Source organism: Erpetoichthys calabaricus, chromosome 3 (assembly GCF_900747795.2).
Source record: "Erpetoichthys calabaricus chromosome 3, fErpCal1.3, whole genome shotgun sequence".
NCBI classification, from domain to species: Eukaryota; Metazoa; Chordata; class Cladistia; order Polypteriformes; family Polypteridae; genus Erpetoichthys; species Erpetoichthys calabaricus.
In genome coordinates, this window is record NC_041396.2 from 150,657,836 (window position 1) to 150,679,123 (window position 21,288).

General features: G+C 33.8%; 2 protein-coding genes across 3 annotated transcripts in view; both read left to right on the forward strand.

Annotated features, from left to right (window-relative positions):
- wdr35 (WD repeat domain 35) overlaps nucleotides 1-2,474 on the forward strand; it is an 81,681-nt gene extending 79,207 nt beyond the window's left edge. For both annotated transcript variants that reach the window (XM_028797409.2, XM_028797410.2), the window contains 2 exons: nucleotides 1,353-1,593; nucleotides 1,865-2,474. In XM_028797409.2, coding sequence (XP_028653242.1) covers nucleotides 1,353-1,593; nucleotides 1,865-2,015 — 392 coding nt within the window. In that variant the 3' untranslated portion in view covers nucleotides 2,016-2,474. The remainder of the gene's footprint in view (nucleotides 1-1,352; nucleotides 1,594-1,864) is intronic.
- A 13,205-nt stretch (nucleotides 2,475-15,679) lies between these two features.
- On the forward strand, nucleotides 15,680-20,183 carry ttc32 (tetratricopeptide repeat domain 32). Its single transcript, XM_028797411.2, has 3 exons — nucleotides 15,680-15,829; nucleotides 16,052-16,218; nucleotides 19,218-20,183. Exons 1-3 carry the CDS (start codon nucleotides 15,714-15,716, stop codon nucleotides 19,343-19,345), a joined length of 411 nt encoding a protein of 136 aa, XP_028653244.2. The 5' UTR covers nucleotides 15,680-15,713; the 3' UTR covers nucleotides 19,346-20,183.
- The last annotated feature ends 1,105 nt before the right edge of the window (nucleotides 20,184-21,288 follow it).

Below are 21,288 nucleotides of genomic sequence, written 5' to 3' on the forward strand. Positions count from 1 at the left end.
TGAACATGAATTCAGTGAAGGCTTAGGGTAAGCAGTTGTCCCTGAAGCATATGGAACATGTGGAACATGTGGCGAGGGTTCAGTAGCTTTTACCAGAAGGCAGAGATGAAAACAAGATGAGCTGGATGGATGGCATCAGAGATGGATTCGTCACTCCTTAGACATCTGGATCTGGTGGAGTAGATAGTGTGAAGCTGTGGACACAGGTCAGCCCCATTGATTTTAGAAGCTCTTTGGACATTCCTTTGGAAGAGTTTGAAATTCTGACAAGTCAGGTTACCAAACCACACTGTGATGCTTCCAGTGAGAATACTTTCAATAGGGTTATGGTTAGAAGCTCACCAGTATTTTGGTTTTCACCCCAAAACTCTGTAGCCTCCATAGAAAAAAGAAGACACAAAGCAAACAGCTAGGTAATTATGAAAAACAAACTGGGAACAAATTCCGCACAGTAAACAAACATTTGAAGCAACCGCATGAATTTAGTTCTAGAAGTGGCCATATTTTGTTGGGACATGTCTAAAATTGTAAATCTGTTTCTGTTTGTGCCATTTGTGTTGGAATGAAATGACAATCTTGAATGACAGATAAATAGAGGCACAGTGCTTCTACTGCAATCACATGATAAAATAATGTCAGGTAATGAAAAACATAACAATTTAATATTTTTATTCATTTAAATTAAGTTTTTAGTTATTTTTATTTAATTATTCAGTGGTGGTAGTTTTAGCAAATGAAAAATGTTTACAAAAATTATAGTTGCTGTTCCACTGTGACAGATTTGTAATAGTCTATGGTATATTTCAGATCCAGTACGTTTCTCCATGCTGAAAAATTCTGTTGATGAACATTTTTCTGATTGCTGTTAACACCACAAATGTAGTTTGTATCAAATAAAATGTGTTTGGTTTTTCAGAAATTAGAATTAGCAATGCAGCATGCAAAAATTTAGGGGACTGGTAATTGATTAAAAAAACAATGAGCACAAGGCAAGAGTGCACCCATGTGATGTTAGATAAACGTTAGAGTTATAGTGTCCAGTACTGAGGGACGAGGATCACGATTTTAAGGTTAAATAGAAGATTTATGAATGAAGATTTGCTTTTCAGGAATTTGATATAGAAATGATCCTGAGCAAAAATGAGCAAAATCATATGTTTAATTATTGTGTCATATTGTTATAATGATTAAATAAAAATTAGTGTATTAGTCTATAAACGTTACACCTTTGTTTTACAGAAAATATCAAATATTATTAAATTTATCAAGATATAAGTTTCACTTGTAACTAGTATAAAACATTTTTATAAAGATTTAAGGTTATTTTTTTCCTGTTTCACACTTTTCTGTAGCTATTCAACTTCGTGATTATGAAGACATAATTCCAGCTGTGGAAATCTATTCACTACTGGCTATCTGTGCTGCTGCCAATAGGTCTTTTGGTACTTGTTCTAAAGCATTTATTAAACTTGAGTCCTTACAAACCCTTAATTCAGAGCAAAAACAGCAATATGAGGATCTTGCACTGGAGATTTTCACAAAGCACAGTCCAAAAGATAATAGAAAATTGGAGATGGATAATAATCCAGATAGGTATGTTAAGCGTTTCTCACTTTAAACCTATAAATGCCTCTGTCTGTTTTGATAGTCATTTTAGAAGGCATGCATGTTATTATTGAAATAATTTGCTTCTGAAATAAAATTCTTGAAATCATTTTTACATAGATCAAAGGGAGCATAGATTAATTTTCAAGCAATTATAGTCATTTATCTTTTTTAATGGTATAGTTCACACAGTGTGATTTTCATGTAAATAAAATATTTATTATATAGTTGATTTTTTTTTTTGCTCCTTTTTTTGCAGTGAAGATGGAAAGTTGCCAATCTGTATTGTAACTGGACGGCCTATTTCAGAATACCAATTCTGGATGTGTAGTACATGCAAACACTGTGCATTTGAACAACACATTACCAGTCGTAACTTCTGTCCTCTCTGCCACACTTCTGTGGCATAGGCTTAAAACAGGTGGTACAAAGGTCTTGTTAATTTATATGCTTTTTTAAAATATTACATACTGTAGTTTGCATTTGTAATAACTTGTGAATACAGTACCAGAACATAGAGTCCTTGCCTAGCTGTTAAAAATACTACTGCAAATAATGTGTATTCAGTACTCATGTTGAAATCACTGCTACAATTGCAAAAACACTAATTGCATAGTTTGTAACTTAATTATAGTATGTTGTTTTTCAAAATAAACCATGTTACCAAAAACAATTTATACTTTTTTAATCATTTATATTATTATGTTTGAGATAGTGTTACTTGTTTCTTTTGTTAGCAAATGACTGCATATATCAGTGATTCATTTGAACTCTCAGTATTTTTGTATTAAAATTATTCTGTATCTTAATATAAATGTATATAGTTGTACAAAGTAAGTTTATATAATAAAGCAGTGCATTCCTGTTAACATTTTCAAAATTGTGAGTTCTATATTATCATTTTATAGTCGACTATAAAACAAACATAATGCCTCACATATTATATTATTATGCCCAATGCTACAATGAGTTGAGCAGTGTTGTGGAAATATCTGGAGCCAAGTATAAAGAGTGTTTTAGCCTTCAAAACTGGCAGTGTGAGGAAATGCATGGAACATAATATACATTTACAATGTGGCTAATAAAATCTTGCCAGAAATTAGCAGTATTTCTATATTAACAGTCATAAGCCACCAATGAAATAAAAGCTATTTGTGGTGAAATAAACAGCCTTATGAAAGCACTATGAAATATCAAACATGTTCTTACATTTTTCTCAAATTGTTCAAATGATATGAAATATGATTAAATTAGTATATGCAGTGAATGTAAATAAGTGGAAAAGTATTCCAAATTATGAGCAAAAGCGGTTTCAGAAGATGAGATGGTTTATTTTAACAGTATACCTTGTTTAGATTCATGTCCATATCATAGAATCATACTCCGGAGATTGTAGCAAAGGAGAGAATTAAAACAAAACTGAAAACTGAGTGTCATTATGAACAGCGCTGCATATCCTCTCCATGACACACTAACACTGAGTATTTTCAGCCAATGAATTATTCAGCAGAAGTGTGTCAGGAAATACTACTGGGGCTCCTTTATACCAATAGCAGTACACCTGCGTAATGCCTCCCTGTGACTGGGACTGCCAAATCAGAAGTTTGTCATTCTGGTGTGTGTTCAGAACATAGTATTCGTGTGTATGTTTATTTATTTGTTTATTTATTTATTTGTTTGTTTGTTTGTTTGTTTGTTTGATGAGATTCAGTAAATAGTCAAATTTCACCACTGGGGACAAAGAAAGTTCTGTCTAGAAAATGGTAATTAATGGGACTTTGAAAAGTTTACGTACCAACAAAGGAGTGTTTGATACTTGCATATTTTTCTGCTTTAGACACTTATATTTTCTGAATCAAAAGGACCTAGCCATTATTTTCAGTGTGGATTACTAAGTGCACCTCAAGTCTCCTGAACCACTTTCAGACTTCACAGATTTAAGCTCAATATGGGCATGAAATTTGTTGAAAACAGGAGAGGAATCTCATTTTAAGATAGGTGAAGGCCAGAGGTAAGGGTATGTTCAAAATATCAAAATATCTGCATTTGGGTACAAATAAGGTAGTATAAGTAAATTGTTGCTAAATATTTTGTGTGAAAGTTATATAATGAAAAGAACAATACCAAATACTTTTCTATCCCAAACCTAAACTGTGAGAGAAAAAATGACTTGTTCGGTATTAATATTTAATTATGGGAAATGTAGTATATAAACTGAATTTTGTTGTCTTTTTACTAAAGCATATTGCAAAAGTTTACTAGAATGTTGCCAGATATCTGCAGTAGCAAGTTACTGTAATAAACCCTTTCAGACCTAAATAGAATGCAATTGTAAAGGATGCAACATTTAAAAAGCCGTTTTTTGAATTGCAATGTTTAATAGAAAGCAGGTTGTAGCAGTTATAAAATGTCAGGTAAATGATATATTTTTTATGTATCAGGAAGTCATTGGATTGTAGAAGAGGGAGCAGAGGTTTGGAGAATGCACTGATAGTGCGTTTCCACACCCACCACTCTCTGAACCACCTGGATTGGCACCCAAATGCAGCAGGTGACACCTGAGCACCACACTGGAACAGTGTGAGGTTTTTTTATGATGGCTGGAGTGCCAATCCAGCCATCAACATCCAAGTTTTCAGTTAAGTTGGAGGATCTGCTTTATGTACTGGATGCAAATTAACGTCATATCCAGGACAAAGCAATTGCAGGTTAAGGGCCTTGCTCAAGTGCCCAACAGAGTAGAGTCACTTCTAGAGTTTTTTTTAGGGGATTCGAACCGGCATCTTTCCGATTGCCCGCATAGACCCCTAGCCTCAGAGTCACCACTCCGCCTATTGTCGAAGAAAAAAAATTATATATATTAGTTTCATTTCCAGCAGCAGTTTACATCAAGGATGTTCAACAAGTCCCCCACAAAACTCCTAATACTATAATGCAAGTAAATGACATACACAAGACCCAGCACTAAGTTCACTGAATGGCACAAAGACTACAGCAAGAAAGCAAATGAACTCTATATGTCATGCACACTGTGCCTGTGAAATTTTTAAGTAGGTTTCCTCCCCTAGCAAGGGAATGTACATAGAGGAAAAATATGAGAATTGGTCTGTTAGCTTACTTGAACAACCCTAGTATATATCTGATTATATTGTTAATTTGGGGTATAATTAAATGAATAATTCTAAATATCCTTTTCAGCATGATTCACTTAAGTTAGTGACATGTTGTGATATTCCACACAGAGGCATATTCAATCACTTCCATTTTATGTAAAAACTAATATTAGGCAGTGTAGTGTGTCTTAGGTTGGCTCTGGATCCAAGGTCCAGCCAGCAAGTTTGAAAAAGATGGTTTAATTTAATATTACGATGCAAATGTTATGTATACTATACCTGAACATGTTAATGTTTTATCTGTTTTGTTTTGATCCTGTTTATTACTTGTCTTTTATTGAAATTCAGTGATTCTGATGCTTTCCCACATTTAAACAACATGCATCATACAGGTCAATCTAGAGATGTGTGAATAAGGTTTATTAATTTTGAGTCTCTTCTACAGAAAAAAAACTGGGCTTTGGCAAGTGGTGATTTTTTAATATAGTTTTGGACATTTTCTTAAGTATTGGGAAAAACATTGATTTATCAAAAGTAATGCTATGTTTTGTGTGGGGGATATTATTTTGTATAAAAAATGTTTCTTAATGGCAAAAAGCTGAGAGAAGAACATCTTTTTTGAATATGAATATGCGATACGTTACCCATTATCTCATCTCTTGGCCTTAAGAGAAAAAGAGGGAGACTGAAAAGAATAAAATCTGATCTTCTCATTTTCCACACTTTTGGATAGGTTTGCATGAGTCTTTGGTGTAGTTTTGATGCATTAGCAACTTGGCTACATGAATTTGAACCTTTAACTTGTATCAAGTGTTCTTAAATAGATAACATGGACAACCTATAGCTAGCTAGATAGATAGATAGATAGATAGATAGATAGATAGATAGATAGATAGATAGATAGATAGATAGATAGATAGATAGATAGATAGATAGATAGATAGATAGATAGATAGATAGATAGATAGATAGGAACGGTGATAGCAGCAGCATCAAAACTAAAGTTCACATAGACATAGTATAAAACTGTAATAAAGGTGTAAGTAAATATACAAATGGAATAAACAGTATAAAGATTTTACACAATGTGCATATACATTGTATTAACTGGCAGATTTATTGTATCCCTGAGGAAAAAAAATATCCAGGCTGACATTTTCTGCACTCTACGTTTGAAAGTGCAGTGTTATTCTTGTTATTCAGTGTGTTGTTTCAAAAACCCTCAGTGATTAATTTCTACTCCCAGAAAGTTTTATTTTTTAACTCTGTTTCAGTGTTAATTTCTAATTAGCACAGTGCTCAATATCCAGCACTTCACTGGTGTTAAAGTCTTTGCACTTTTCAAAGTGTTAACGTCTTCTGGCCCAATCTCACATGTGTACTATATTTTGAAATTGTTGATTTTACCAGTTCCGGTGTTAAGTTGGTAACAGAAGCCCTGTACTCCAAACCAGTCATAATTCATTAGGAGCATCTTGGGCTAAAGAAAACCTTTAACTTAGTTTTTGGATAAACAATACTCTTTTCTATCCAGAATTGCTGAGAGGCATGGCAAAGCCCTCTAATCCATATCCAGCTAAGGAGTAATATTTTTCTCTTAAATCCTGAAGAAGCTGATTAACCCTTCTCTCTCTTTACAAAGTGAATATTTCTAAAAGGATTCTAAAAAGTTCTATATTAAACATCTTCGATTTTCATTTATTATGCACTTTAATCAGCCATAAAATTTTATTTAACATTCAGAAGAAGTCTTTGACATGAGTTTTAAAGGCCTGGCCCTTTATTTATGCCTATGGCATTATCAAGAGCTGATCACTGCCCAAGTTTTAATCACAGAACCCACTATGAGGACTGAGGTAAAGTAAGTCTGATTTTATGTGCATTTTCTATTGATTTCAGGGATTTCTTGCATTTGAAAAGGGATTTTTCAGTTTAAAAAAATAAGGCTCTTATAAGAGAAAAAAAGCTTGTGGCTAAATTCATATATTTCAAGATTATGTTCCCAGTTCGTTTCAGTAACTTTATTTCAGTTGTAGGGATAAAACTTGGAAGTTATAAATGTTGAAAATTGAGCTAACTTAATCCCTATCTTGTGGGGTGTATATAGAAGTTTTAACCTTCTTGTTCTCATTGAGTAGTGAAATGTAAAGTCATATGTTGCCAGACTATATGCAGATATTAATTATAATCATGTGCCAGTTTATGGGTAAGATGCTCTGAAACTAATTTGTTTTATTAGTATTCATATACCATGAAACCTACTTATCATCCTGTTATCATCATCATAATAGCAGGTGACATCAGGGCTGGCACTGTGATATGTGCAAACTCCGCAGTTGTCTAAGGGAGCAAAATTTGTTTGGGAAGGGGGGGATGCTTTTTGTTTTTTTTTTAAATAATTTAATAGTGATTTACAAGCACTCAGTCTAGATACAACTGTCCAACTCCCATTAAACCTATTATATTGTTTTAGGTTAATTTCCCATACTGACAATTTTAGGTATAATTGTCTGATGACCTAAACAAGCCCTTCATGATAGTCTTCTAAATCCCATAATGCACCTCCCTCAGCATCTCAGAGGCAGTCTTTACGACAAATGCCTTTGTTTTGTTATTTTCTTCAAGTGCAAATTTGCAGTTTTTTTTCTTTTGTTTTGTTTTAGCACTGCATTCATTTCAGTAAGGTACCCTTTATCTCATTTTCCATCCTTATATTGACACTGGGTTGATGCAGATTTTGGATACGTTTGGATTTTCTTTCGCCAATGTTCTTTTATTTTGAAAGAGCAATGCATTGTCATTATCAGTAGTTTTAAAGGATCATTTATGTGTGTGTTGTGAATTCTCAAAATATGACAAACAAAAATACTCCAAGGCTAAAGTTTTGTTTAATAGCTGAACTGGTTGGCATATACTTTACAACCTTATCATTTCTTGAATTGCATATTTAATACTATGTGTATTATGCCTGTTTTTATAATAGCAACAAGAATTATAATAATACTTATCTATAAATTATTATGATTATTATTGTTGTTGTTGTCATTTCTGCTGTTATTATTATATAGTAGTATTAATGTGAATAATGTGAAATTTACAGAGAAACCATATCATTCAATGTAGTAGTCAATTAGGTAATTTATAAAATGTACATATGTGCTTTAATTAAACATTATTGTTATTATTGTTTACTTTTGGTATTCTGTTTGTAAAATGAAACTAACATCAACCTATTAACCTATTTATTATGATACTATATTGTTTATTATACAGGGGTGGGCAAAAGTAGGTTTACAGTTGTGAGTACACAAAACATAGAGTTTATTCTTGTGTTATTATTTATTTATTAAATATTGTATTATTTGTCTTCTTATTATTATTAAAGTTATTATTATTAAGAGTGTAATAAGTAGACTGCAAGAATGTGTAAATAATGAAGGCCAGCAATTTGAGCACTTACAAAACTGTACCTGAGTGCACTGTGCCATTGTGGCATTCCTTTGAGTTAGTAAAGTTAATAAAGCTATTGTAATAACCATAACCTGCATGTCTTTTTCCATACAAACAACTGTAAATGCACTTGTGCCCACCCCTGTATTTGTGTTTAGACATTTAGTAAATAAAATATACTCCACTCTTAAATGCTAAGTCAAGTTTACATCAATGTACCTAATATCTGTCCTAAACTTCTGGTTTGCTTACCAAGGGTTGTGAAATTCATTAAAACAAATAGGTACCTTTAGACCTCATAAAATGTATGTGTGAATATGACTATTTAAATCAATTCAACAGCCATATAAACTGCCAGATTACTAACAAAACAGGAAGTCTCATAGGTGTGTTGCTTTCTGAGTGCACAGGTTGGAAGCCTCCCTGGAAGGGTTGATAGGCTATTGGTCAGAGCAGGGGTGCATCCAGCTGTCTTTATCCACATTGGAACAAATTACATACAGTACATAAGGGCTGGCTGGCAGTCCTGCAATCCAAATTTAAAGAGTTAGGTGCCAATCCAAGAAGCAGAACTGACAAGGTAGCCTTCTCTGAAGTTCTAGCTGTGCCATGCACCACTCCAGGTAACAATGAGGATATTAGAAGGCTTAACATGTGGCTTAAATATTGGTGTAGAATCGAAAGCTATACTTTTAGGGGGCATTGGTACTCCTTTTGGAACAATTCGGTTACATTTCAACTGGCTGGGCACCAATATGTTTTGGAGTTGTATAAGTAGGTTAGTCAAGGATTGTTTAAACTAGGGAATGATGGGGGCAGGTTTAGAACTATGCATAAAGGATTGAAGAGTAGTGTAAAAACATATGCATAGTAATGTAAATTCTAACCCAAAGTTTAAGTGCAAAAGTAAAATGAGGAACAACTTAAACATAGCTTTTCTTAATGCTAGAAGTATGAAAAATGAAACAAGTGAGTTGAAGTTATATGTAGCTGAACATAATTTTGATATTATAGCAATAACAGAAACCTAGCTAAATAACAAAGATGAGGATGAGTATAACATAGATGGTTAGTGAGGGCATTTGCATTCATCTTGAAAGCTTTAGAGATAGAGGCCTTATTTTAGAAGTGTGTTATAAACTCCTCAAGGCAGATAGTAGTTGCAGTACACACCTTTTTTTATCAATGCTAAAAAGACAAGTTTAGAGGGGTATATTACAGTCATGGAGGACTTCGATTACATTGCAAATAGCGTAACACAAAAGCAGGAGTCTATAGACATAATCAGTGACTGTTCTTTAACATAGTATGTGAAAGTACCAGCACAGGGGGACGTCTGTGTAGATTTAGTATTTTATAATAACTGGGATAGAATTCAGGTTGTGGGGGATATTGAACCACAAGGATCAAGTGACAATAATTAAATACAATTTTTAGTGTTTTAGCAGGGCGCAGATGTAAATACTAAAACTTTTAAGCTTTATATGCATCATAGCTCAATATGCTGGAATTCTACAATGAAGTAACAAAAGGACACGACCAGAGTGGTAATATTATTTATCTTGATTTTCAGAAGGATTTAATAAGTCATTCAACTAAAAGAAGTAGGAGTTATAGTGTAGTGCATTGTTTAGGTCCAAAACATAGTAAGCAGAGGATGATGGTGTGAGGAACCTTATCAGATTTGGGTGATGTTAAGAGTGGTGTCCATCAGGGGTCTATGTTAGTGTCACTGCAATTTTTATTATATGTAAATGATTTGAATAGGACTATAAATAACAAGCTGGCTACGTTGGCAGATGATGCCAAGCTAGTTGGATTAGCAGGTAATGCAGAACGCATTGAATCATTACAGAAAGACTAGGACAGCATATGGGTTTGGGCAGATTTGTTACAGATGAAATTTTATGTATGGTAAGTAAATGTAAAGTATTACACATATAAAGTAAAAATGTTGGATTTTTATGCACAGTGGGAGGTCTAATATTTTAAAGTACCCCCTTATTAGAAGAACTTAGAAAACATAGTGCACACATCACTATCAACCTCTAGGCAGTGTTCAGAAGCCATCAAGGAGGTTAACAGAATGTTAGGTTATATAGCATGATGTGTGGAGTACAAGTCCAAAGAGGTTATACTTCAGCTTTATAACACACTAGTGAGGCCTCTTGGGTACTGTGTGCAGTTTTAGTCTCCATGCTACAAAAAAAGACATAGCAGTACTAGAAAAAGACCAAAAAAGGTGACTAGGTTCATTCAGGAACTACAGGATATAAGTTATGGGGGAAATTAAAAGAGTTAAACCTTTTCAGTTTAAGCAAATGGAGATTAGAAGGTGACATGATTGAAGTTTAAAATTTTGGAAAAAAAAAATGAGTACAGTGGCTTGAGATTGTTACATTAAAATGAGTTCAACAAGAACACCAGGCACAGCTGAATACTTGAAAGTAAATTTAATGTTAATAACTTTTTCTTCATACAAGCAGATGTGAGAGTTGATTTCTACTGATAAATATGATTTTCATTATTTTATATAATGATTACATAAAATACCTTATGTTCTTGCATCTGTAGCTGTTAACTGTTAGCCTTTGTCTTTAACTCTCATAGAAGGTATTTAAATTAAAGCCTGTTGATCAGTGACACAGTCCTGCTGCTACTTCTGTGTAAGGTTGAAGTGTTGATAAGAGAACCGGTGTACAGCATCTTTAACTTGCAAGCACATGAGAAATTAAAATAATCATGTACATGTGTAATTAACTGTGTATTTATTTATGAAATGCAATCAGTACAAAAATTACAATTAGTATAATTCAGAAGTATAATTCAGTCATTATTTTCAAGGCACTGTGGTGACTTGACATGCATATTAAATACAGGTATTCTTCCTATCCTGAAACTAGCTTTGTGATTTAACTTTCACACATGGATAGATGGAATAACTTGCCAAGTAGTGTAGGGGACAGTAGGACTCTAAGGACGTTCAAACTTTGACTTGTTTCGGAGGAATTTAGTGGATAGTATTGGTTTTTTGTTGAGCTGAATGGCCTCTTCTTGTTTTTCTAATGTTTTAAACACATTTTGTAGGTTATATCATATCAAACAGTAAAACAGCTATTATCCTACATTTATGAATCTCTTTCGGTATAGAAGGTGGATGGTTGGAGTGGTGCCATTTACAACTTTGCCTGTATTATTCTATGTGGACTGACACACTGTCCAAGCTGGTCTTTCACTTAATGCTGCAGTGATGGCATTAAGCTGTTAATAGAATACTGTTATAATAGCAATTGCTAATAGTAATAATAATTAATAATAATACACCTATTTAATAACCCACAAATGCAGTTCAGGGTTGGAAGGAGCTAATACAAGGTGGGAATCTTCCCTGAATTCGGCACCAGTTAATCATATGTAATAAATAATAATATACTATTTACTTTCAGTTACTGGGATATGTCATCCAAACGCCATAGAGCAGGGGTTGTCAGCTTTGATCCTGGAGTCTCCAGTGGCTGCAGGTCTTTGCTTTAACCACATTTTTAAATTAGAACCCATTTATTTACTACTAAAACAATAATTTTTGGGGTTTAGTTTTACTTAATTCATTTGTTGTGATTCAGAACCCTTAATTGCCTATTTTAGTTTTAAACAGCTGCATTAAAGTTTTAATTGTTCCTGGTTTTTTTTTTTGTTTGTTTTGTTTTTTTTTTAACCAGTCAAGGACCCACCTGCTCTCCAGATAACATGCTTACATTTAAACTGTGTACATGCTTATCAGTGTTAATACAATTTTTTGAAATAAATGACAGAGAGGGGAAGGTACATGAGGTACAATTCTGTTCTGTACCACGTGACATTTGGATAATGTTCTTAGAAAACTGAAAAATCTACAATTTGATAATGATTTGTCTCGGAAGAAAGCATAAACAATCCTTATAATTAAATACAACGTTTCATTATTTGCTAGGCCTGGATTCTAATAGCGAAACTGGCTGGGATGAAAATATTCACCCACTGCTGACCTCCAGGACCGGAGTCAAGTACCCCTGCTACAGAGGCTGCCAACAAAAACCATGTCTGAAATTGTTTCCAAAATACCCAAATCTAAATGTGTCCGAATGTAGCAAAAAATCATGATAATTGAATATCGTATAAAAATTTTAATGCCTTACTGTTTATTATTATTAGACTGTTTGTAGTCCAAAGCCGTTAATCCATATCCTCATACTGACAGTTACATCAGTGGGAACTGCGGTTTATCCCTGAACAGCTGAGTGAAAGACAGGAAAAAGCTCGGTTAGGACGCACGGTCAATGCCGCGCACTGTATACTTTTTTTAAATATATCTTTAATAAAGTAGTTCCTGTTTAATTTAGAAATGTAGCTGTCAAAAAATTACAGAAAAAAATACGTTATATTGTATTTTAAGATTCCGGATAACCTCACTTGTTTTATGAAGTATTTGTGGTAGAGTTTACGTTATATTATACAGCCTGCTTTATCTTACTATGTCATATAATCATGTAATAATTTCTGTTTGTAACGTTTTTGAAAAATGTAAAAATGAAAATGTATATTTTCGTATGGTTTTGGTTAGAATTCCTTATAAATTGTTGATGCCGACTTTATAAACATTATTTTAAGCCTTGCGATGCTTTCGATATATGGTGTACGCGTTAAATAGAACGGGATTTACAAATAATGTGTTCCATTAAACATCATTTTTGCAATTTGCCTTGTCCCTGATCCCATTGGAATTGGACTTACTGTCAAGGCAAAGCAGCCAGGGGGTTGAAGAGAATGGCTGGCTGACGGACTCACAAGGCTGTTTTCACACGTTTTCTTACTTTTATGTGAGTTTTATATGTTTTCCCATATGTGAAGCCAGGTGTGTGCCAGTTAATTTGTTGAGTCTATCCACGTGAATTTTTAACAAAAAGCGCCTGCAGTTTAATAATGAAAGTGCCGGTTGTTAAAAACGTGTGAAATGACAAGTGCCCCACACACTGTATTCTCTTAAAGCGTCTTCTAGCAGATGTTGTTACCAAGTTTGCTGACTTATACCCACGTTGGGTCTGGCTCAGGCAGAACTCGCCAAGACAGTAATTTGGGATTTTGTTTTCACTTTTTATAATTACAAATTTCCAGCCCCTGTGGAGTTTTTTTTCCATTTCTTCTTCTTCGTATTTTCTAGGGCTTACCGCCGACATCCTAAAGACAGATGAAACTACCAGGTGGGACCGTAATAAGACCCCCATTGATCAGTGGGTGTAACCTCAAAAAGCCCCTCTCACCTCACCTCACACAGCCATTGATATACTCACCTACTCGCAAATTACAACCTTCACATTCTTAGTAATAAATCAGGTACAGTGATTGAAGCTGAAAACATTCCAGATGTTTATAGTGCATCAAATCACATCTTGCCTGAAGAAGGGGCCTGAGTTGCCTCGAAAGCTTGCATATTGTAATCTTTTTAGTTAGCCAATAAAAGGTGTCATTTTGCTTGGCTTTTCTCTACAATGAATGTAACAAACTGATGTGTGCAACCGAACATCTTCGGCACGGCATCACTTCAAATATACGATCGCATGAAAGAGACCTAGACACCTGCTCTGATCGTGCCCACCCCACAAAAAAATCGAAATACCTTTGGAAGAAGAAGAAGATTAGGGTCCTAGCTGGTCATTGCGATAGCAGACCTACTGCCTGGAAACACTTAATTGTCCTGCAGTGCATGTCTGTGGGCGTAGGCGTAAAGGGGCCCGCGAAGATGGTACCGGAATGGGAAAAATCACAAATCATATTCAGCAAATTGAATTTTACCCAGTCATGATTGCAGTAAGAGAGGCATATTTAATCGCGACCGATAATCAAATTGCCGAGTCGAATTGAGAGATGCATAGAATGCGCCATGTGGCCATGGTCGATTTGTTTTACCGCACGGGACAAAGCATTTCTGATTATTAAAACAAAGCAGCATTTCATGCAATGTCTTCGTTGTCAGTGTAACTAACTGTGAATAGATATTAATTTACACTAGATATTAGAATCCTTAAATTTCGGTTTAAAAAAAAATCGAAAAAAATGTTTTTTTCCTATTCCTTTAAGCAGATGACATTCTCTTTTTCTGTTCTTTTTTCTATTTTGTCGGCTGCTACTTTGCTTTGATCAGCTTTGCGTTGGTGTTTCTATTAAATTGTTTTTCATAGTTTTTGAAGATTTTTTTTTTTTGTGTGTGTTAACTGGATTAAGACCTTTAGGGGCCCTAAAAGATTTTGGTGACCCCATTTGTGTCTCATTAAAAATTTAAACAATAGTACATCTTAAAATAACATTTTATTTTTTGAAATGAAACAAAACTTACAGTCAGATGGAAAATAGCGTTTATTTTTGTATACTTCCACTTTATTTATATTTAAAATGTTTCCTCATACTTTTTCTAAATGCTAAGTCTTTGATCAGATCCTCAAAACTAATCTTACGTAACACATTTGCTTCAATACTTAATAGAGATATGGCATCCAGCCTGCCTCTGTTATTTCTATTATATATATACATATATATATATATATATATATATATATATATATATATATATATATATATATATATATATATATATATATACCCGTTCCCCTGATGCCCTAAGCACTTACTTATTTTGCTCAATGGTTAATCCAGCCCTGGCTGTTATATTTTAATCTTGTATCTTAACTGAATTCAGTGTCTGATGGTGCTAGGGTATAGTTTATTCCTTTATTTTTCACATACAGTAAATATTTGCTTTGTTTAGCTATCACTGATAGTGTTTAGTATATAATTTGATTCGTGTTTTTTTTCTTTAAATTATTTTCACATTACTGATGTTTGTTGCAAGGTTTTCTGAGGTCAGTCGTCGTGTTTGGCGTTATAAGTGTGTTTTACTCTTTGGTGTTCCTTTTGTTCTTTAATTGATTTGACAAGGACCTGTTTTGGGAGGAAATCTGAACACATCTTGTCACAATATGAAAAGCCTTTGTATAGTACAATTAAGTATTTTAAATTACTGCATGTAAAACAATGCATATAACAGCTCTGCTTTTTTAAACATTTTTTATTTATAGTGAAAGAGGCTAGAAAAATGTTAACGAACAATAACGGTAACGTTACAATAAAGTATATGAAAAAGTGATAACAACAAAATCACCATAATAGGCAATTGGAAGATGTTATAGAAGTTATTATTGATTTTACCAGTATAGATACATTTCTCATTTCTATGATGTCTGTCTACGAGATTCAACGAAAATGTGACATTATTAAAAGGAATTGAGAGATTGAATATGATTTGTGAAAATGAAATTCACTCATACAAATCATTATATTTATTAAGTAACTTACATATTTCAAATTTAAATTAATGTAAGCCAAATATCTCGACATACAGTAGCATAAAATACGGTGTGATGTTTTAACCTTATTAATGATAGCGCACTGCCATAACGCCACATCCGTTGATTAGACCCGCCCAACCCGGAAGTTTCTTGTATCCATGCCGTAATGGACTGTGGAAACGTTACGGCGCTCCTGCATTCTGCTGATGAAGAGTTGCGTGTTCGGAGACTTTCTGAAGCTGACCGGCTTTACACTCAGTTTATTGAAGTTTGCAAAGATAGGTATTGCAAAGAGAAAAGCAAATGTTAATGCGAAACTGTCACATGTACAGTACCCCTTATTTATCTGTCGTGTAATGGACAAACCGAGATACGAAAAGTTACAAATATTGTTTTCTTCCCGTTTCAGCCAGATTTTTGCAGTTAGCTGCTTAATCACTAACTTTATAACACACTAGAAGTGGATATTGGTCATACTGACTGTTGTTTTAACTTGTTTTTAAGGGGCTGCAGTGTAGAAGACCTTGCCATTGCTTACAACAATAGAGGACAAGTCAAGTACCTGAGAGTTGATTTCTATGAAGCCATGGACGATTACACATCAGCCATCACAATTAACAAGCATTTTGAGATACCATATTACAACAGAGGATTAATAAGATACCGACTAGGTACCGTTTTGTTTAATGTGCTGCAATCTTTTCTCGTAGGTTATGTTTTTGTATTTTCTAGCCAAATCATATACACCACTGCATTTTATTTATATATTAAAATGGTATATATATGAAAAGTGTATTAGTATGCGTTTTTGGGCCAACACTGCAGTTTAAAGTGCTGTAAATGTTGAAACTGACTGGTGCGGGTGTTAAACTGATAAACGCTGAAATGAATAGATTTTAGAAATGGCCTATAAAAAAGGTAGGTAAAAGTCCTCAGAATGTTACATAGCATTCTTAAGCTTGCTTTTACTTTTGGTCTGGAAATTATATACAGTGTAATAGGGGCATAATGTCAGTATTGTCATATGTACAGAAGACAGTGAAATGCTTACTTACATGCCTATGTGCATGTATCAATCAACGTGCAACACATCTCCATGATAAGTATAACACCCATATTTTGCCTTCCTTCTCACAAAACCTTTGACTTCTTTATCTGAAATGTCTACCTTGCCATGAAGTTAGAAATCTGGTGCCCTGCATATACAGTATGTGATGGCCTGGTCTTTTGTTTCACTGTGTAAGGAGAATAGCTTTAAGGAACAGCATTTTTAAAAAGTATTAGATAGATAGATAGATACTTTATTAATCCCAATGGTATTATATACTTTATCAAGAAGTGTACATTTACTGAAATTTAAATTTTAACCCTGAAATAAATTATTTATTTAGTTCTTTATTTCAAATTTATTTGACTACAAAAATGTCTGAAAGTAAACAAAGCTAAATGTGAGTACTGTGACGTTTTTCATGTAAATGAAACAAGAACACAAAAAGAGACAGTTTTGGAAAATTGTTGTTTTTCTGCTGTGCTAGAAAGTATTAAACAGACAGTACATGTTTAAAAGGAGGATATGTATTTTGTATGCAGTTTACCTTTATGTCAACCTCTGTATGTGAATTACCCCATGTCATTTACAGAGTACAGCGATTTTCCTACTTGCTTTATTTACCAATACTGTATACAAATACTGTATGTTGTAAGATTTCTCATGTAGGGAACACACAAGTCTTAAGGTAAGGTAGTTATTTCAGGTAACGAAGATGAATATTTTGAGGTAAGGTAGTCCTACTCTCTGTTGGTTAGCGGTGGCATTAAATCTCACTAAAAGTTTGACCTTCTCAGACGCACACTGGCACAGGTGCCTGCCCACTTATATGGTTAAATCCCATTATATTATGCACCAATGGCCCTTGTAGGTGTGTTCCAAAATTGCAGTGAAATTCTGATTTTTTGTGATCATTTTCCATGTCGGATGATTTTATATTATTTGTGTGCATCAGTTTGCACAACAGTTTGTAAATAAAGTACTATGAAAAGTTTTTGTTCACTCCTGATACCCTGTGTAATTGCAAAGCATTGATACAGAATGTTTTTAGGTCTTCAACCAAAATCTATTAATAGATAAAGTGCATCCGAGTGAACATATAACACACATTTGCAATAATGGAAGAAATCAGGAAGAGGTAAATACTTTTTCACAACACTATAAGTAATGCCGTGTTTTACCCTAATAACAATTAATTGGACCAACTTCCTTTTTGCCACCTGAAGTAGATCTTTCTCAATAACAATTCACTGAGGCATATCTGCCATTAATATAATGCTATTTTTTAAATTGTAAATCCAGTATAATATACTGTGCTTGTAAGCATCTCTCCTCAGTAATTTCTACTTTCTGATGAACTGCAGTTGTTAATTACAACAAATATTTCAAATAATTTTACACTCAACAGAATACAGTACTACTAAATTTAATGAGAGAAGAAAAACAAATAAAAGTGATTAATTCAAACTATCTTACTAATTGCCATTCTGTTTTTATATATTGCTTCCATATGTCGGACTATTTTTGTTCAATTAGCCTTGGCTATGTATGTATGTGCCATTTACTATACTCATTTATTTGTATTAATTTCAAATTATTAGCTAGTGATAATTTCAAAATTTGCCATTTTTCAACATGAACTAAGCCCCATCCCTAGTATCCCATACTATAGCCTGGAAACTTGAAAGAAGTTTTATTCTGAATGTTTACATATATACAAAAAATAATAATGAATTTTCAGTTTTCTTTGATTCCTTAAGTGCATGCTTGCAACAGACTGTCTGTATTTAAAAATATTTAAACCCATCGACCAAAACATAACATATACAAAATAACTGATGGTATTTAAAATTATTGGTAGGCACTGCAAAATTCTTTTCGTGAACATTGTTATGAGGTCCAACATCTGCGTGTAGAAGCTTGGCAGTTAATAGGTGTGTAAACAAAAAGAAAAATCTGATACCATATGTTAAACCTTTAAAAACTATTTTGTAAGAATGCTTACAGGCACAGGTGATACATACATTTAGGTCTGTAAAAGAAAGGAAAAAAAAAAAAAGCAGTTCCAGTGTGACATGCTGCATGCTTTTTTTCTTTTGGACAATACCATACCAGTACTATTTTATTAAAATGTGAGGCATAATATCTGTACTATATCTAAGTAATGTGTTAAAGTAACTGGCAAGCAAATAGGTAGCGTGGCTTAGTGAGTAAGGCACAAGCGAGCCTGTTCAGTGCACACATCTTATTAATAGTGGCACTCTGAATAACTCCGTTCACCTCCTAATATTCCAGTTCCCTGAAAAAGGTTAAACAAATGTTCAGAGTATATGCAATGATGCATACACTTTTTCTGTTGAACAGTAAAGCATTATAAACAAAAACATAAAATGCCAAATCAACAAAAGTTCAGTGTAAAATTCCTGAATAAAAAAAAATATTTTTTAATGTGTATTTAAAGTAGGTTTATACTGTATAAAACAGATGGATTTTTGTAAAGTAGATGGTCTCATTCAGAGGTCCTTGGAAATTTCTGGGTAATTTATTTTTATTTCTCTCATATTTTATTTTCTCTAGTTTTTTCAGTTATATATTTTTTTTTTTTTTACCTTTTTCCTTTAGGCTTTTTTGAGGATGCAGAAGAAGATTTTAAGAGAACACTTAAGTTGAATCCTAATTTTGAAGACGCAAAAGTTAGTTTAAACCAAACACTGTTGGATAAAGAGGAAAAATTAAAACGAGGCTATTAAGTGTCTATTAGAATAATGATTTTCTTAAATATAAAAATGTTTCATACTTTAATGTACTGTAGGATGGATATATGTAATGTTTGTTCCTTACAGCATCAGATCATTTCAATAATGTCACTTTAACAAATGTAAATTTGTATTGATTTTTTTTTTTTTACCTAATACTTGCTCATGGATATACATTGTATCTTTTTTTTAAGATTATATTAGTAAACTTGCAGTTTACTACCTCAAACCTATGTACATATACGATATGCACATCTTTTTGATATATTTATTATCACTATCGCATATTTAATCTCCATTTTGCTTGATTAGCTAGGTTGGCCAATTGCCCCCAAACCTTTGGCTTCTACTTTTGCTGCAGCCTTGAGGTATTCTTCAAGGTAAAACATATTTTCCCATGTCATCTGCAGATTCTATTTGGGCCTTGTCCCCGTCACCTTCATCACAATACACTTCTTCACCCTAATTTTGTCTTTCACTTATTTGCACCTCTTTGCACAGCATCTGTCCCCTGCACATCTTTATCAATATCATGAAAAGCAATGGACTCAGAACAGATCCATAGTGCAGGCCGATCTTCACTTCAGAACTTCCACCGTTCATATGTACTGTGCACTTTGACATCACCTCAGTCATTAACCATTTATCCACACATATCCTTTCAATGTCCACCTCACCATCTTTAGTGTCAGTTATCGGATACCATCTGCAGATCTATAAATTTATAGCACCAATTGTTTCCCTTCATCTGATTCTTTTTTGGCATTTAAATGATTAAAAATATGTAATGTGGTGTTTCTTTCCCTGACATTAAATCTTACATTTCACTAACTTAAACACAATCTCGAATCTTTTCTGTTTTGCTGTTTTCTCAATTTGGCATTCTGTTTTCTAAAGACAAACATTATTATTCCTTCTTTTCCCTAATTCAAAAACATCAACATGTTTTTTCTGCCTGGTATCATTAATCCCATTACTATCAATGAAGAAGTTTTCTTCTGCATTTCCTAAGCCATTTATCCCTACTGCATAGTGCCTTTCTTTGATATCCTCTTTGTAAGCCTGGTCACATTTCTCTTTCTTTCCTCATTCTGTACCTCACTTGGAGTCTACCATTCCATGGCTTCTTACACTTTCATAAGTACTTTTCAAGCAAATCATTTTGCTTCCTCATACGGTAGATCACTTCACTACTCTACTTTCTCTATTTCAGCATTCTGTCGAACATGTCTCCTTGTTTGTTGGTTTCCACTTTATTTGGTTGTTTTCAGCTAAACATTTTTCATTGCTTTTCTCTTGCCATTCGCTCTTGATGCATCTGAATCCTCATTTGCTCTTGCCATCTACACCTCAGCAGATTTACTTCTTATACTTTCCTCCTCTTTCCAAGCCCTCAACCTCAGTAAACTCTTTTACCTACTTTCATATCTCTGGGATTTTATGATGTGCACCTTTTTCATGGACGGGCTTTACATTTGTCATCATGCCCCACTCACCCCTAATTCATCAATAAATAGCCTGTTGTATTCCTTACACTTTAATATTGAAATCATCAGTACTGTTTCTAATATGCCCATTCAGGTCCCCAGCCAGTACAGTCATCTCTCCTGAGCCATCCTAGACATCAACCAAGTGAACCAGTCTGAATGTTCACTTCCTTACATCTGCCAACCGGTGGAACACACTGTATTCCAAGACTGTTTTTATTAGTCATTTACCAACAATCAGCTTAACGACAACAACATACACACTCGCCCCCTTCACTTTATTTGCCCATTTTTTTGATACAGACACACTAACCCCAGATTTTCCCCTGCCCAAAAACCTTTGGACCATGCAATGCTCCCAACTACATTAAGTATTATCACACCTTTACCTTTCCGTGTGTTCTCTTGTGTGCAACATATTTCCACTTTCCTGTTCAGCACTTTCACCAC

Excerpts from the sequence above, each read along its gene's own strand:
- ttc32 (XM_028797411.2), top strand. The coding sequence starts at position 15,714 with ATGGACTGTGGAAACGTTACGGCGCTCCTGCATTCTGCTGATGAAGAG. Across the intron at positions 15,830-16,051 it reads ATTGAAGTTTGCAAAGATAG|GGGCTGCAGTGTAGAAGACC; the intron begins GTATTGCAAAGA and ends CTTGTTTTTAAG. Across the intron at positions 16,219-19,217 it reads ATTAATAAGATACCGACTAG|GCTTTTTTGAGGATGCAGAA; the intron begins GTACCGTTTTGT and ends TTTTTCCTTTAG.